Source organism: Phyllostomus discolor, chromosome 2 (assembly GCF_004126475.2).
Source record: "Phyllostomus discolor isolate MPI-MPIP mPhyDis1 chromosome 2, mPhyDis1.pri.v3, whole genome shotgun sequence".
NCBI lineage: Eukaryota > Metazoa > Chordata > Mammalia > Chiroptera > Phyllostomidae > Phyllostomus > Phyllostomus discolor.
The window spans coordinates 208,572,682-208,588,265 of NC_040904.2; the positions used below are offsets into that span (position 1 = coordinate 208,572,682).

Below are 15,584 nucleotides of genomic sequence, written 5' to 3' on the forward strand. Positions count from 1 at the left end.
GGCTGGCTGCCCTCGGCAAAGGAGGGACGGGGTCATCATTGCACCTGAGACGTCTTAGGATCGGGAAGGGGATGGGGCACTGCCCAGTGTGATTGGGGAGGAGCTGCCTCCCTGCCCACGTCTGGCATTCTGTGCCCTGCCCTGCACAGAGGGGGTGCCCCTGGGCCTGCCCTACCAGGCCACCCAGAGCCCACAGGAGGGGGCTGCTGGGGCGAGGGTGTGAGGTCACTGCGTGTGATTGCCAACAGCAAAGGGGGGTGGGGGGAAGAGCCGGTGGTGGAGGCGGGAAGGTGACCACACCTCTGGGGTGCTGGGCTCTGCAAACTCCTGAGGGTGAATAAAAATAGACGTGTAGAAAACTCTCTGGCCTGCCATGGTGGCCTTCCTTCTTGCCTCACCACCTTGTGCTTTTGGCAAGAGAAGGCCGAAGGTCCCGCAGGCCCCGAGTTCCTGAGCCCGGGGCCCAGGGTCCCGTCTCTTTGGTATCAGATTCTGGGGCGCAGGGAAGGGGAGCGGGAGAGGCTGCAGCAGAGAAGCTAAAAGGCCCTCAACAGGGCCTGGGGGGCCGGGGAAGGGAGCACAGGCCTGAGGTCCCCAGGCCTGGTGGGAGGGGCTGAAAGTTTGGTCACAGCAGTCCCAAGAGGGTGGGGGGCTGGGAAGGGGAGGTGAGGTCATCCCTCGGTTGGCTGCCCTTTGTTGGTTGGTTGGTCAGTCTGTCCTTGGGCAGCAGGTGGAGACGTTATTTGGCAGCTTTGGCCTCAGGCTCCTTGACTTAACCGTCCACCTCCTCATCTGAGGTTTCACCAGCCAATGGCAGGTCCCCACGCCTGGGGGCAGAGGCAGAGGTCAGAGGGCTGGCCAGGGTGGCCCAAGCACAGCTCACACATTCCACAGCGACCCCTACAGGGAAACTGGTGCCCAGCACCCCATGGGACAAACCACACAGGGCCTCTGGGCCACTGCCTCCAGGCAGGACAGGGCAGCTACCAGAGCAGGCTGGTAAAGCGTTCCCTTCAACCCACGACACTAGCAAACACCTCCAGGAAGTCAGGACAGACGAAAAGGGGGGAAGGCAGAAGAATAGATGGAGTCGCCTCCCGCAAAACGCCACCCTTTGTGCAACTAAGTATGAGACGGGGAACCGAGAGCTGCGGACACAGTGTGCGCACACCGGCGCGATCTGCCATCACCTGGGGAACATGAACATTAACCACTGACGAGAACGTCTGCTCGTGCTGACTCGGCTTTGACAGAGGACTGTGGTGAGGAGGAGGCAGAAATGAGGGTGAGGGGGAAGACCCTGCCTCAGCCATTTCCCGCCTCCTGGACGTCAACACGCCCTGGAGAAAGGAGGAGGCCCCTCTCTGTCCCCAGGCCCAGTGAAGTGACAGCAGCCTCTGCCAGCGAGCGCTCTCCCGGCACCACGGATGGGCCTGGGCTGCCTCTGCACAGCAGGGTGGGAGCAGCCCCACCAGCAGACTTCCCAGCAGGATGGGCTGAAAGACCCAGGGTTCACGGTTTATGCCACAGGCTGGGCCACAGCCCAGGAGGCAAGAAGATCCCCGAGGGGCAGCGAGCCCTGAACCCACTTTCTCCCCTCCAGCACTGTGCTCCCTGATGCACAGCTGAGAAAGGGAACCTCCTTCACAGGGGCTTCACAGACTGCACCATGCCATGCACAACAAATGAGCGTTTGGAGAGAGAAAGACGTGCAGGGTGGAGGCAGGCTCACCTGAGCATGTTCAGGGAGCTGATCTCACGGTTCATGGCGTCTGCGGTCTCCATGGTGTCCTCCAGCTCACGCTGCAGCTTCCTGCGTGAAGCGTTGGCCCTCTCGGCCTCCTCCTCAGCCTTGTCCAGCTGCAGCCTGAGCTGCTTCACTTGAGTGGATGCCTTGTCAGCCTGTGGAGAGCAGTGGCTCAGGTTAGGGGCTCCTGCAGAGTGGGGCCCACCCAGCCCCACCAGCCAGGGCCCCACTGCTCTGCCCACAAGCACACCTGGTCCTTGAACTGCTGCGAGTTCCTGCGCTCATCCTGCACCTCCACCAGCGTGTCCTTCAGCCTCATCTCAGCCTGAAGCACCTGCTTGCACGCTGCCTGGCGCTCCCTGCCAGGTACAGAGTGGCTCAGAGGGGCACTGTCCTTCAGAGGGACTGCCCACAAACCACAAGCTGGAACACCCATCCCAGGGCCTCACTGGGATTTGCCCTCATGGGAGGCCTTGATGCCCAGGCGGCCCCTCTTGATTGAACACCCACTGTCAGCTTGCTTCTCCCATGACAAGGGTAATCAGCCCCATTTCTCAGATGGGGAAGCTGGGGCTCCGGGAAGGGAAGTGACACCTCACAGCATATGTGCAGTTAGGAAAAAGGGACAGTGAGACTGGGCTCCTGTGTGGCCTGTGTTACCTACAAACAAGTCTCTATCTTGCTCAGCACAGTTATCCCCAGGGTGGCTGGGAGCCCCCTACCTCTCTCTCAGAGAGGGTCTCCAAAACCCACCGCTTGGCCATGGGCAGCCACTCAAACTCCAAAGGACCCAGCGAAACAGTGGAGGGCCCCGTAAGGAAGGGGAAACAGCCCATGGGACTCGGGGACAGAGAGCTGCTTCCTCACTGGACTCAGGGACAGGACTGCAGATGGGCTTGGACACTGCTCCAGGCCACAGGACAGGGACACCTACTTGGTCTCATTGTCCAGCTGCTTTTCCAGTTGTGCAATCTTGGCCTCCAGGGCAGTGATGGAGGCCTTGTACTTGGACTTGACAGTGCCCTCCATCTCCTGCAGCTTGACCTTGAGCTCCTTGTTCTGGCGCTCCAGCTGCTGCCTGGCGTTCTCGTTCTTCTGAGCGTGGCTGCGCTCCAGGTTCAGGTCAGTGTTCATCTGGTCATTCTGTGGGAAGAAGGGCCAATGACCTTGAGGAAAGATGGGGATCCTGCTGGGGACAGAGGGGACAGCTGGGTCCTGCAGAGCTCCTGATAATACTGGGTCCCCAAAATCTACCAGCAGCTAGGACCTCCTCCCCTAAGCAATCCAGAAGCTGCTGACTTTGCCCAGATGATGTTCAAAATCTGTGGCCCTGAGCTGGGTGCAGAGGGAGTGCCCGGGAGGCCCCCTGCCCTGCCCACCTGCAGGTTGGCCTTCTTCAGCCTGTCGATCACCAGCTCCATGTTACCCTGCTCCTCGTCCAGCTCCTCCTCTAGCTGGGTGATTCGGGCCTCCAGGCGCCTCTTCTCCTCCAATGCCAGGGCCCTGGGGGAGGCCAGAGGAGTGAGCAGAGGCCCATCCCAGAGGACCTTTCCCCCACAACACCCGCCTCTGCTCACCCTTTGCCACTGCTGTTGGCAATCTCATCAGCCAGCTCGTCCCGTTCCTGCTGGGCCTGACGCTTGGCACGCTCAGCAGCTGCCAGTTCCTGCCATGAGAACCCAGAGTGTGACCTGCTGGGCAGCCCACACCCTGAAAGGCCACCTCTTCCACGCCGGGCCCTCTGCACTGCCATCCTCCCCAAGCCCTGGCCCTCTCCTCCATGCCTTCCTGGGCCTGCCTCCTCCATGAATGAAGTCCTTTCAAAGGAGCCCCCCTGGCTCACAGGGCTGACTCTTCCCTCTGAGGTCAGAGCTGGGGCCCAACATGTTTACAAAGCCCACTCATCTGAGTGCTAGGAACCAGGCCTGGGGCCAGGGATGTTGAGATAAGTAAGAAACTGTCCTGGCCGAATGGGGCATGCTGGACCCTCTCCACCCGGGGCAGACCAGGCACTGGGAGTGACCAGAAAGAGACGTGTGCTAGGACCTGGCACTGAGGACCCTAACAACCAAGGGAAGGAAAGGGGCCTCACCCCCAGGACGAGCCCCCATGGACAATGACCCTAATGTGACCAAAGGAGAGCACAGCCAATATGGCAAGGGCAGAAAGGGTCATGCCTGGATGTGGGGACCAGCGAGAAGCAGAATGCTTCCATATGTGCCTCATGTGTGACAGGCAAGGGGGCACTCAGGGCACAGGAGTCTGGGAGGGACCCCTCCTCTCCAGGCCCCATTTCACAGCAGGAGGTGGTGATCACACAGTCTCCTTCCCCTCCAGGGAGGCCTGCTACTTAGTGGAGCCCTGCAGGGACTTCTGTCACACAGAGCCACCCCCACTCCCCCCTGGACCTCCACTACTGTGTTTCCATCCCCACTCAACACTGGCCCAGGGGAGGCCCTGAGCTGCCCCTCCCACCAGAGGGCAGCAACCCAAGGTCTGCCACACTTTGGCCCCGGACCACCTCCTGCAGCTGAATCATCTCGGCCTCCATGCTCTTCAGCTTCTTCTCATTCTCCTTGGCCTGCGCCAGGATCGCCTCGCGGGATGCACGCGTGTCGTCCAGCTCACGCATGTAGTCCTTTCTCTGGGCCGGGGGGCAGGGAGAAGATGCTTGACACCCTCACCCCAGTGGCTACCATCCAGCCCTGCCCCACCATCTGTCCTCCCACCCCCTCCGGGCACAACATGGAGCAGCATGTTCTGGCTACTTTTCACCCTATAACGACCATTAAAAAGAGTGAAGTAGTAGCCAAAGCAAAACATCCCTTTGCCCCCCACCATTTGTGCACTTTGTGGCCATTAGCATCCAACAGCTCACTCTGGGTGTGGGAGTCTTGGCGCACTTATTGGCCCCAGTTGCGTGGCTCCCACTCCCTGCAGGCCCTGTGCACGGGAACCCCGCGCTGCTGCAGCTTCCCCAGCCCGTGCCTGCTCCCCTGCCAGGTCCTCCCGACCACAGGGAGGGCGCGACTCCTTCCTTTTTCTGTCTCATGCTGCTGCTTTCATTCCAAAGATTTTGTGAAACAGCTTTTTTTTCTTCTTGAGCAGAAAATCCAGATTGACGCTCTCCATGTCAAAGGTTACAACTCTTTGTAGCATTACCCAGGTGCCAAGAAGAGAATGTCAGCAGCCTGCAGGCATCTGTGCCCTGTGCCCTCACCAGCCATGGACATTTAAATGTGTTCTGGTTGCTGCCAGGGGGCTGGGTGTGACCGGCATCTCAGAACTCTTTTAAATTTGCTGTTTCTTAGCTGGGGGTCAGATGAGATTGTTCCAGTGTGTCCCTGCTCCGGCTGCTCCTCTGAACCTTCAGCCCCAACCTTCCATCATCGCCCATTATGCTGCAGGGTGTCACCCGGGCCACAGGAGGTTTCTTCTGAACAGGTGCCACTAAGTGACCCCCCTCCCCTGACCCCACTACAGAGCAGGGTGTACACACTTCTCTCTCTTACACACTCAAGGCGCAGGCCGTCCTGCCCTTTAGCCTCTGGGCCTGAGTCTCCATCTGTGAGACGGGCTAAAGGCACCAAGGCCTTCCCTGGCTGGGAGACAGCAGCACTTCCCAGCATTCACTGGACATCCCACTAGTGTCCCAGCCCCACACTGAGCCCCAGTCCACCGAGTCCGGCCAGCTCAGGTTTGGGCTGGCCTGACCTCACCTGCAGCTTCCGTAGCTGTTTGATGGCTTCATCCCGGTTCTTGTTGGCAGAGTCGATCTGGGCCTCCAGGTCCTTCAGGTCCATCTCCAGCTTCTTCCGAGCTGCCACGGCCATAGAGCGCTGCTTCCTCTCATCCTCCAGCTCTGCCTCCATCTCCCGCACCTGGGGAGACACCAGCAGCTCCAGAGGTCGAACCCACACACACCCCCATCTGCAGCTCTGAGCCCAGGTGGCTTCTGCCCAGTTCTGGGATCCATGCAGCCTCCAGTGGCCAATTGGAGGACTGAGCAGAAGACCCTGATACAGCCACTGACTCCCCCGCCTCTTCCTGAGGACAGACGACTGGAAGAAATGGTCCAGGAGCCCTGGACAATCCAGGTGGTAGGACAGAAAGGAAGCCTGCCCAGAACATGGGGGGCAGGCTGGGGGGCATGTCCCTGTCCAGGGGGAGTGGGAGGGACATACACACCTGTCTCACCAGCTGCTTCTTCTGCTCCTCACTCTGCTCATCCCGGCCCTGCAGGTCTCTCTCGAACTGGGCTCTCATGGCCTGCAGGTTCACTTCCAGCTGAAGCTTGGCATCCTCGGTGGCCTGAAGCTGGTCTTCCAGTTCCTCGAGCTGGGTCTTCATCTCTTTGACTTGCTGCTCCAGGGCCCGCTTCGACTTCTCCAGCTCATGGACCTGCCACCCGAAGGAACCAGAGTCATGAGCAGAGGGACAAGAGGCCCCTGAGATCCCTGCCTCAGCATCTGCTCACCTGGGCGACCTCTGCACTACCCCCTTGGCCCCTCCTGGGACTCACACTCTTGCCCACGTCATCCTTGGAGCTCCTGAGGTCCTCCATCTCCATGCGGAACTGCTTGTTGAGCTGTTCCAGCTCTGCCTTCTGCTCCACGGCCTCCTCCAGGGCCCGGGCCAGTGACAGCGCCTTGGTCTCCCTCTCACGGGCTTCTGCCTTAGCCCGGTCCCGCTCCTCCGCATACTTGGCTGAGACGGTCTTCTCCTTGGCCAGGAGCTGGGACACATATGGGAACCATGAAGCTCAGGCTACAAACTCCTAGAAAAAGCCCCGAACCTGTAGACCATCCAGACCGAACTCCTTGAGGAAGGAAGAACAGGGTGCTGGCTCTGAGGGGTGGGGACCAGGAAGAGCAAGAACCAGGTGGCTCTGACACCTAGCTTTAAAGTCTGTCCTTGTTACCACTTAATGAGAGTACTTTATGTCGCACAGCACCCCTGCCACGAGAACCCACAGGAAACTTCGCTTGTACCCAGTGCGGAAAGGCTTTGGAAGTTCTTCTGAATGAATGGATGGCAATTACCTTGAAGCCTGTGACTCTGGCTTCTTAAAAGCCTGAAGCCTAAGTGTGGCCACCTCCAAGTACGTGAGTTTAAATCCCTTGTCCACACTCTGCGTGGGCTACCCTTAGTTTGATCTTGTATTCCAACCTTCCCATGCCCTTTGCACAAACTATTTCTTAAAAGGATCAGGAACTAAATGCTTTAGAATTTAGGGGTCGAGACTGTGTAGTAACGACGTGACTCTGCCCTGACCACACGACAATGGCCAGAGACGACAGGAGAGGAGGCAGCAGGGCTGAGCCCCAGACACCTCCATCCACTACGACGAACACCAGGTGGTAGGAGCCTGGGCCCTGAGCCCTGACTTATTCCATTTTGCTGTCCCAGCCCTGTGTCGGCGTGACTGTAAGCCGCCTCCGATCTTCTAGAATGAGGAGGAGGTATTGACACGTGATCCAAAATTCAAAGTACTTAAAATTGCATCATTATAAAAAGTTTGAATAATATAAGAAATAGAAGGCAGAACACTCGGTCTTGAACCTGTGGTGTGAAGACGGCCTGTTTGGAGCACGTTCCTGCCAGACCCCTCAACCAGCAGGAAACTCAGCCAGACCTCCCAGCACCTGCAGGAGGTGATGGGATCCCAGGGCCCGCTCCTGCTCAGTGGCCTTGGCCTCAGGCCATGGAGCTAGAGGAAGAGAAGAAATGAGGGGGATCTTGCAGGTAGCACACACCTGGTCAAACCTCTTCTGCTTTTTCTCCAGCTTGGAGATGCTCTGGTGCTGGTTTTCCAGGTCCATGACCTTGTCGTCCAGCTCCCGCTGCAGCCGCATCTTGGTCTTCTCCAGGTTGTCGTAGGCGGTCACCTTCTCCTCATAGCACTGCCTCAGCCCCTCCAGGTCCTTCTGGAGCTTCCTCTTGGCTTCCTCCACAGTCTCGAGACACCCCATGCCATCCTCCATCTTCTTCTTCATGGCAGTCACCTGGCCAGGAGCAAGGAATGAGAACACACCCAGCATGGCACCTGCTCAGGGAACAACCTGTGCCTGAGGCAGCTGGAAGCTGGGCTGCTCCTCAGGAACACAGACCAGGGAGCCAGCCCAGGTGTGGGGCTCCCACCTCCAGCAGGGCAGACACACGAACATTGTGCTGAGGGCGCTTTCTCACTCCATGGAGCCGAGGGCAGGTCAGCTCTGGAGGGCCTCTCTGCTGAGACCTGCTCCAGGCTGCTGGTTTAGAAGGACCAACGCCCACGCAGGAGCATCCTGCACTCACAGTGCTCCGACAGCAAGGCCAGTGCGCACTGGGAAGTGTGACAACAGGGGGTGTGAGGGCCGTGGGCACCTGCCCTACAGCTGCACCCCTTTCCACATGCACAGAAAACTGCCACCCACAGCACGTGCTAGCTAATCCTACCCAGACCTTGGAGTAGACCGTGGGCCCGTCCTGTGAATAGGGCACATCTGGCCTGGCGCACTCAAGTCCCAGGACAGGATCTAGAATGGGGGCTCTTGGTCCACTTTAGGCCATGGGCCCTATACAGTGTAGAGCAGACTGGGACCCCTCCTCATCATCCCGATGTGACACACAAAATACACGGGTCGATCAGGAAGGTGAATGCGGACAAAGGCGGCTGTCAGAGGTTCTACTGAACTGGTCAGTGACCCTCGTCCCTCTCCGTGAGCACCAAGGACAGCAGCCCCCTGAAGTGCAGAGAGCTCAGTGACACCCCCGAAGCCCTGCCATGTCTTGATGTGGTGACTGCTGCTTCCTAGTGAGCAGGACAACAAGCACTGGGACTGCTCATGGTCTACATTCATCAGGAAGCAAATGCTAGATGGTCTTCTCCTCGGCAAGGAGCTGGGACAGATATGGGCGCCATGAGGCCAAGACAATGAAGTCTTACAAGGGGCTCTGAAACTGCAGACCACCCAGACCCAACTCCTTGAGGAATGAAGAGCATGGTGCTGGCCCTGAGGGGTGGGGACCAGGAAGAGCAAGCACCAGGCGGCTCTGACACCTAGCTTTAAAGTCTGTCCTGGTTATCACTTAATGAGGGTCCTTTATGTCACAGAGCACCCCTCCCACAAGAACTCAGAGGAAACATTGCACGGACCCAATGTGGAAAAGCTTTGGAAATTCTCCTGAATGAATGGATGGCGTTTACCTTGAAGTGTATGATACTCACGACTTAGAAGCCTATGACTCTGGCAGCTTAGGAGCCTGAAGCCTGAGTGAGGCCATTTCTAAGGATGCAAGATTAAATGCCCCTGGTCCTCTCTCTGAGCTGGCCACTCCTCATTCAGCCTTGTATGCCAACCTTCCCCCTCCCAATGCCCGGAGCTCTCCTTTAAAGGCCCCGGAAGGAAATGCTGTAGCCCTTACAGGCCGGGTCTGCACAGCAAGCACATGACTGCCGTGGTGGCACAACAACAGCCTGAGACGACTGGGAAGGAGGCACCGGGGCCCACCCTAAGACACCTCCTTCTAAAATGATGAACACAGGGTGGCCAAGGCAGGACCCCAGCCCCGACTTGTTCTATTTTGCTATCCCAGCCCCGTGTCGGCACATCTGAGCTGCCTAAGATCCTTGAGAGCAGGGTATCAAACTCATTCTCTCTAGGGGCGTCATCAGACTTGCCATTGCCTTAAAAGGGCTCAAATGATTTCAGGACTATGTAACTGTAACTACTCCTTAACTTCTAAGGAACTGAAATGATATTCAGCCCTTTGAAGGCAACTGCAAGGCTGACGTGGCCCCCAGGGAAGATGAGTTGCACTCCCCTGCTCTAGACTGAGGATGAAGTATTCACACATGAACCAAAATTCAAAGTATTAAAAATCAGATCACTTAAGAAATGTGACAAATATAAAAAGCAGAGAGCAGAAAACTCATTCCTAACCCTGCGGTGTGCAGACGCCCAGTTCCAGGCTCTACCTGAGCAGGCCCTTCAGCAGGCAGGGAGCCCAGCCAGACCTCTGAGGACCTGCTGGTGGTGATGGGTTCCCAGGGCCCGAGTCCTGTCCATGGCCTTGGCCTCAGGCCATGCTCTGTGAGGAAGAGAGGAAATGAGGAGCAGTGTGCCCATGACTGCACACCTGGTCAAACTTTACTTGCTTCTTCTCCAGATCAGACAGTCTCTGCCGCTGGTGGTGCAGCTCCTGCTGCAGCCGCGTCCTGTCCTTCTCCAGCCTGTCGTAGGCGGCCACCTTCTCCTTGTAGCGCTGCCTCAGCCCCTGCAGGTCCTTCTCCAGTGTGCCCTTGCCCTCCTTGGCAATCTCGAGGCACCTCACACCCTGCTCCATCTCCTTCTTCAAGTCATTCACCTGGCCAGGAGCAAGCAATGAGCACACACCCAGGATGGCACCTGCTCAGGGAACACATCTGTGCCTGAGGGAGCTGGGAGCCGGGATGCTCCTCAGGAACAGACACCAGAGCCAAACCAGGTGCGGAGGATGCCCTTCCACCAGGCAAGAGGGACAAACTTTGTGGGAAGGGCAGGGAAGCTCTGGCGGGTCTCTCCTCGGTGCCCTGCTCCCAGCTGCTCCCTTACAAACACCAAGGCCAGAGAGGAACATCCTGCAGTTCACTGGCCAAAGGCAGCAGGGCTGGTGCCCTCTGGGGAATATGTCTGTTGTGGGCACGAGAACCCCAGGCACCTGCCCCGCAACCTCTCCTCTTTGCACAAGGACAGAAAACTGCCACCCACAGCATGTCCTAGCTGCTCCTACCCACACCATGGAGCAGACCGTGGCGCCATCCAGTGCGTAGGGCACATCTGGCCTAGGCACTACCTCCCAGGACAGGGTCTACAGTGGGGGCTCTTGGTCCACTTTAGGCCCTGGACCCTGTGGCAGCGCAGAGCAGGCTGGGACTCCTCCTCCTCACCCCGATTTGACAGAAAATATGCAGGATAATGAGGAAAGTCAACTCGGACAAAGGCAGCTGTCAGAGGTTCCACTGAACTGATGAGTGACCCACGTGCCTCTCCATGAGCACCACGGAGAGCAGCCTCCTGAAGTGCGGGGAGCACAGTGACACCCCAAAGCCCTGCTGTGTCTGGGATATGGTGACCTCTGTTTCCCAGTGAACAGGACAACAGGCACTGGGACTGCCATGGCTTGTGGTCTACATTCATCAGGGAGGAAATGCTAGGTGTCAGCTGGAGACTGGTGAAGGCAAGGGTGTTCAGTCTGGTCCCCCAAAGGTCATGGATCCCAGAATTCTACCGGGGGACCCAGGGCCAAAAGGCCTGGGCTGGAAAGGAAAGGGAACTCCTGGAGACGAAGGGCGCCCCGCTCAGGCGGACCAGGGTGGACCCATCCTGCAGAATCTGACCAGTGTCCCTGAGCCACCCTGCACCCTGTGGGTCTTGAGGGGGATCTAGCACCAAACCTGGGCAAGCAGGGTGGCAACCTGCTTCTCGAGGTTGTGCTTGGCCTCCTCCTCCTGCTCCAGCTGCTTATTCAGGGACCTGTTCTCCTCTTCCACCTGCTGCAGCCTGGTGCTCAGGCCCTGCTTCTGCCAGTCCTGCTGCTGCAGCAGCAACTAAACCGAGGACAAGAGGCAAGCAGGTCTCAGGAGGTGCAGCACCAGAGCCTCACTGTCCCCACAACCTCGGCGGGAGGGAGCGGCTGGTACCTCCAGTCAGGACTTAGATGGTGAAGACCCAGTGGGGATCTGGGGGGACCCAGAGACCCCATGGATGTACAGGAGGACTCAGAACCAGAGGAGCCCTGGGACGGGACAGCCAGAGGCCTGGCAGGGGCCACCATGTTGGCACCGCGTCCTCCCGGGGAAGGTCCAGCTGTAGAGCGCTGCTGCCCACCCTCACCTGCATGTCCTGCAGCTGGGACTCCACAGTGGAGACGTCCTTGGTGAGCTGGCTGCACTTGCTGTCAGACTGCCTCAGAAGGCCCGTCACTCTGTCCAGCTCCACCTGCTCAGGGACGGGACAGACAAAGGCCCAAGGTCTGGAGCATGACCCCTCTGGCCCCACCTGGGTGCCTCTAGGCTAAGGTGGACCTGAGTCCCAGGCCAAACCCAGCAGCCTTGCTGAGTGGCCACTGTGAAGCATGACACAGGGCAGGAGTCCTAGAGAGCTGGAGGAGCTCCACGCCCAGGAGCCCCTGAAGGCACCACCGCCCAGCCCCGGGTCCCAGCAGAGGCCTCACCTGCAGCTGTGTGCGCACTGGCTCTCCCTCCTTGAGCTTCACCTGCAGCTCCTGCATCTGGGCCTCTGCTTTCTGCCGCCTGTGCTCTGAGTCCCGTTTTTCCTGCAGCAGGACTTTCACCTCCTTGGCCAGCTCCCCTTTCTCTTGCTCCAGGGTCTGCTTGGCCTTCTGAAGGTTGACTTTCACCTGGCGGGGGAGGAAGCAGAGCTGTGAAGAGGGGCATCTGGGTCCTGCCACAAAGCTGCTCTTGCCAGTGTCCCAGGAAGGACCACGGTGTTCGCATCCAGACACGGCTGCCTGAGCGGTAACAGGGATGTTGGGCAAGTTTAGGAAGTAGCGTGCTAGCAAGTGTCCTTGTCTCAGAAGTCCCACACCTGGTCTGTCCTCACTCATCTGGAAGATGACACCCAGCCTGCGTCCTCCTCTCTGTGGATGAGAACGTGCCCAGGTGTTGGACGAAGTGACAGGGACATCAGGAGCCCTGACTCCACACTGAGGAAGACCGCCCAGAATCTGGGCACTGCTACCATGCGTGCCTCACGTGTGCCAGGCAAAGGGGCCTCCCAGGCCACAAGCACCTGGGAGAGACGCCCACCTGTCCAGGCCCCAGTGCACAGCAGGAGGTGGTGGTGGTGACACACAGTCTCCTTCACCCCAGGGAGCCCTGCTACTCAGTGAAGCCCTCAGGGGACTTCTGTCACAGAGAGCCACCCCCACTCTTCCCTGGAGGTGCCCTGGCTTGTTACCAGCCCTGCCCAAGGCTGGCCCAGGGGAGGCCCTGAGCTGCCCCTGCTGGCCAGTGGGCAGCGACCCTGAGTGCCCCTGACCCCAGACTACCTCCTGCAGCTGAATGATCTCGGCCTCCATGCTCTTCAGCTTCTTCCGGTTCCCCTTGGCCTGCGCCAGCACCTGGTCGAGGTAGGTTCGCACCCCTGGCAGTTTCCTCATGCAGTCCTTCATCTGGGCCTGGGGACAGGGAGGAGACCTTGGCACCATCAAGCCGGTGGCCACTCACCTGCCCCAACCCCACACTCTGCCCTCTACCTACATGGCATAGTTGGGCATAGACACTCTGCTCTCGAACACACTCAAAGGCACACGTTGTCCTGCAGGTTTGCTCTCCAACTCTTTTTCCCCCTCAGCCTCTGGGCCTGAGTCTCCCTCTGTGAGATGGTTATGGGCACCCAGACCTTTCCAGCTTGGAAAGAGCAGCACTTCCCAGTATCCTCTGGACACCCCACTAGTGTCACGGACCCAAGCTGAGAGAGTGCCACTGTGTGTGACCAGCTCCGGTTTGTTCCCGGCTGACCTCACCTGCAGCTTCTGAACCTCTTCAGTGTCTTCGTTGTTGTTCTTGTTGGGTGAGTCGATCTGGGCCTCCAGGTCCTTCTGGTCCATCTCCAGCTTCTTCCCAGTGGCCATGGCCATTGAGCGCTGGGTCCTCTCCTCCTCCAGCTCTGCCCTTAGGTCCTGCACCTGGGAGGAGACGCCAACAGCTCAGGAGGCCAGAGCCCCTCACAGATCCGCCTCCAGCTCTCAGCCCAGGTGGCTTTGGCCCTGCTGGAGCCACTGAGTCTGCGCCCTTCTGGAGGACAGAGGACTGCAAGAAATGCTCAAGGCACCCTGGTCAGTCCAAGCATAGAAGGACAGAAAGGAAGCCTGCTGAAACGTGCGCGGTATCTCTTCAGGGGGAGACGAAGGGACATATACACCTGTCTACCAGGTGCTGATTCTCCTGGTCGCCCTGATCATCCTGACCCAGTCAGACCTGTTTCAATTGACCTTCAAGGCCAGAAGCTTCACTTCTAGCCACAGGTTAGCTACCTTGATGGCATGAAGCTCATCCTCCAGCTCCTGGAGCTGGGCCCTCACCCCTTCCATCTGCTGCTCCAGGGCCTGCATAGAATCCTTCACCTCATGGACCTGCCACCCAAGGAAATCCAAGTCACAACCACAGTGACAAGAGGCCCCCCAGTCCTCTGCCTCAGTGTCTGTTCAACCATTAGTCCCCTGTACTGTCCCCCTCGGCCCCTCCCGGGACTCATACTCTTGCCCATGCCAACCTTGTGGCCTGTTGCTACGATGGGCAGCAAGGGGCCGAGTCTCTGCTGCTGCCCTCTGGGATGGATACACGGGCCAAGTGGACTGAACCCAACGTGTCTCTGTATGTGCTGGGCTCTGCCCGCTGCTCTTCCAGAGAAGTCCCTCTCCTCCCTCCAGGCCACTCCTGCTGTCCTGTAGGGTCAGAAGAAGACGACCAGACAAGGAGACAGACATCTGAGAAGTCAGGAACCCAGATGAGCAATAAAACCAAGCACAGAAGAAAAGACGGGAAGGGATGTTTTAGAGATTTCTTGAGGCTGGAACATTTGTGTTTACTAATCAATAAAGCCAACACTGACCGTGATCTATGGCAGCGTCCCCTCCTAGTTCCCTCACCAAGTGCTCTCACACATTTCGTGGGGTGGGCACCACGGTGGCTCCTGTCTGAAGGGAGTGGACCAGCAGAAAGTCCAGGTTTTCCCCTGAACATGGGCTAGGGCAAGGCTTCACAGCAGTGCAGGGGCCGGCACTGGAACCGCAGTCTCTCTGACCCAGATCCCGTGTCCGTGAGGACCACACTCTACTCTCTCTGACACCCCGCATGTTCACCCGTGCACATCTGCTTCACTTGTCAGTGACCCTCTCGTTCCCAAACTGTCTTGCACCGCATGCCCTCTTCTCTGTCTTGATCAACTTCCTGGTGCTGTCACTTTCCAAAGCCTGTGCCCTCCTTGCTTCTGCAAGATCCTTGTCCCCTAGGGGCCTGGGGTCCTGCCGCCCTGGCTTTATCCCTGCAGTGGCCAAGCCCTCCTGAGGGGGCCCAGTCCTCTCTACTGTCCTCCCCCGCTGCTGGGCAGTAGCTTCTTTCTAATTCTTGATGAAAAGAGTGCAAAATCCTTCTTCTTGCATAAAAATTTGCCTGCATTTATGATCACTTCCTTTAAGATATTTCTAGCAGTAGAATGACTGGGTCAGAGTGTATCAATATATAAAAATGCTTTCATACCTAGAGCCTCACATTGATGCAAACAAATCATATCAATTTACATTTATTCTCACAGGATATGAGAGTATCTATCTCTATCTTCCTCTTCAATAGTCCTTTCTAAAGAAACAGATCTTCCTATTTCAAAGATTTCTTATGGTAAACGATGCACAGCAGGAATTTGCTGTCTCCCCCATGGGATGAGTGCTGTCCAGGAGCGCTCAGTCCTTTCCACTCTTGTGTGTCTGGTCTCCAGACCCAGTTCCTTATGTCTAACGGAAACTCTGCACCCACTGAACCCTACTTCCCCACCCCCACTTCCCGGCCCCTGGAACCTGCCACCCCACTTCCTGTCCCCCTGGACTGGACCCCTGTAAGTACCTCATGCCCGAGGAATCCTAAGGTATTTGTGTTTCTGTGGTGGCTTGTTTCACTTAGCACCGGGTCCTCAAGGTTTGTGTGTGTGATAGTGCAGGAGGGTGCAGCCAGAGGGCCCCCAAAAGAAGGATTTGTAATGGGGTTCAGAACTCAAGGTGTCCAGGAAATATTAGAAAGATATATAGGATGTCCTCACCCTCCACCACAGGTGTGAGGTGGGGGAAGGGACACGTG

At 58.0% G+C, this 15,584-nt stretch overlaps 1 protein-coding gene across 1 annotated transcript; it reads right to left on the reverse strand.

Moving 5' to 3' along the window:
- Nucleotides 1–772: 772 nt before the first annotated feature.
- Nucleotides 773–13,846, reverse strand: LOC114513932 (myosin-9-like). Its single transcript, XM_036017097.1, has 20 exons — nucleotides 13,769–13,846; nucleotides 13,259–13,420; nucleotides 12,782–12,910; nucleotides 11,945–12,130; nucleotides 11,605–11,709; nucleotides 11,166–11,318; nucleotides 9,869–10,096; nucleotides 7,383–7,752; nucleotides 6,270–6,508; nucleotides 5,936–6,148; nucleotides 5,393–5,628; nucleotides 5,128–5,148; nucleotides 4,462–4,523; nucleotides 4,269–4,417; nucleotides 3,325–3,413; nucleotides 3,127–3,250; nucleotides 2,682–2,890; nucleotides 1,998–2,106; nucleotides 1,733–1,902; nucleotides 773–827 (listed from the first exon to the last, which is right to left on the reverse strand). Exons 1-20 carry the CDS (start codon nucleotides 13,844–13,846, stop codon nucleotides 773–775), a joined length of 3,087 nt encoding a protein of 1,028 aa, XP_035872990.1.
- Between the last annotated feature and the right edge of the window lie 1,738 nt (nucleotides 13,847–15,584).

Bases quoted from the DNA above. Each gene is read 5' to 3' on its own strand.
- LOC114513932 (XM_036017097.1), bottom strand. From the start codon at position 13,846: ATGCAGGCCCTGGAGCAGCAGATGGAAGGGGTGAGGGCCCAGCTCCAG. The intron at 11,710-11,944 runs GTGAGGCCTCTG...GTCCCTGAGCAG, and splicing joins CAGTGCGCACACAGCTGCAG to GTGGAGCTGGACAGAGTGAC. The intron at 828-1,732 runs GTGAGCCTGCCT...CTCTGCCCCCAG, and splicing joins AGCTCCCTGAACATGCTCAG to GCGTGGGGACCTGCCATTGG.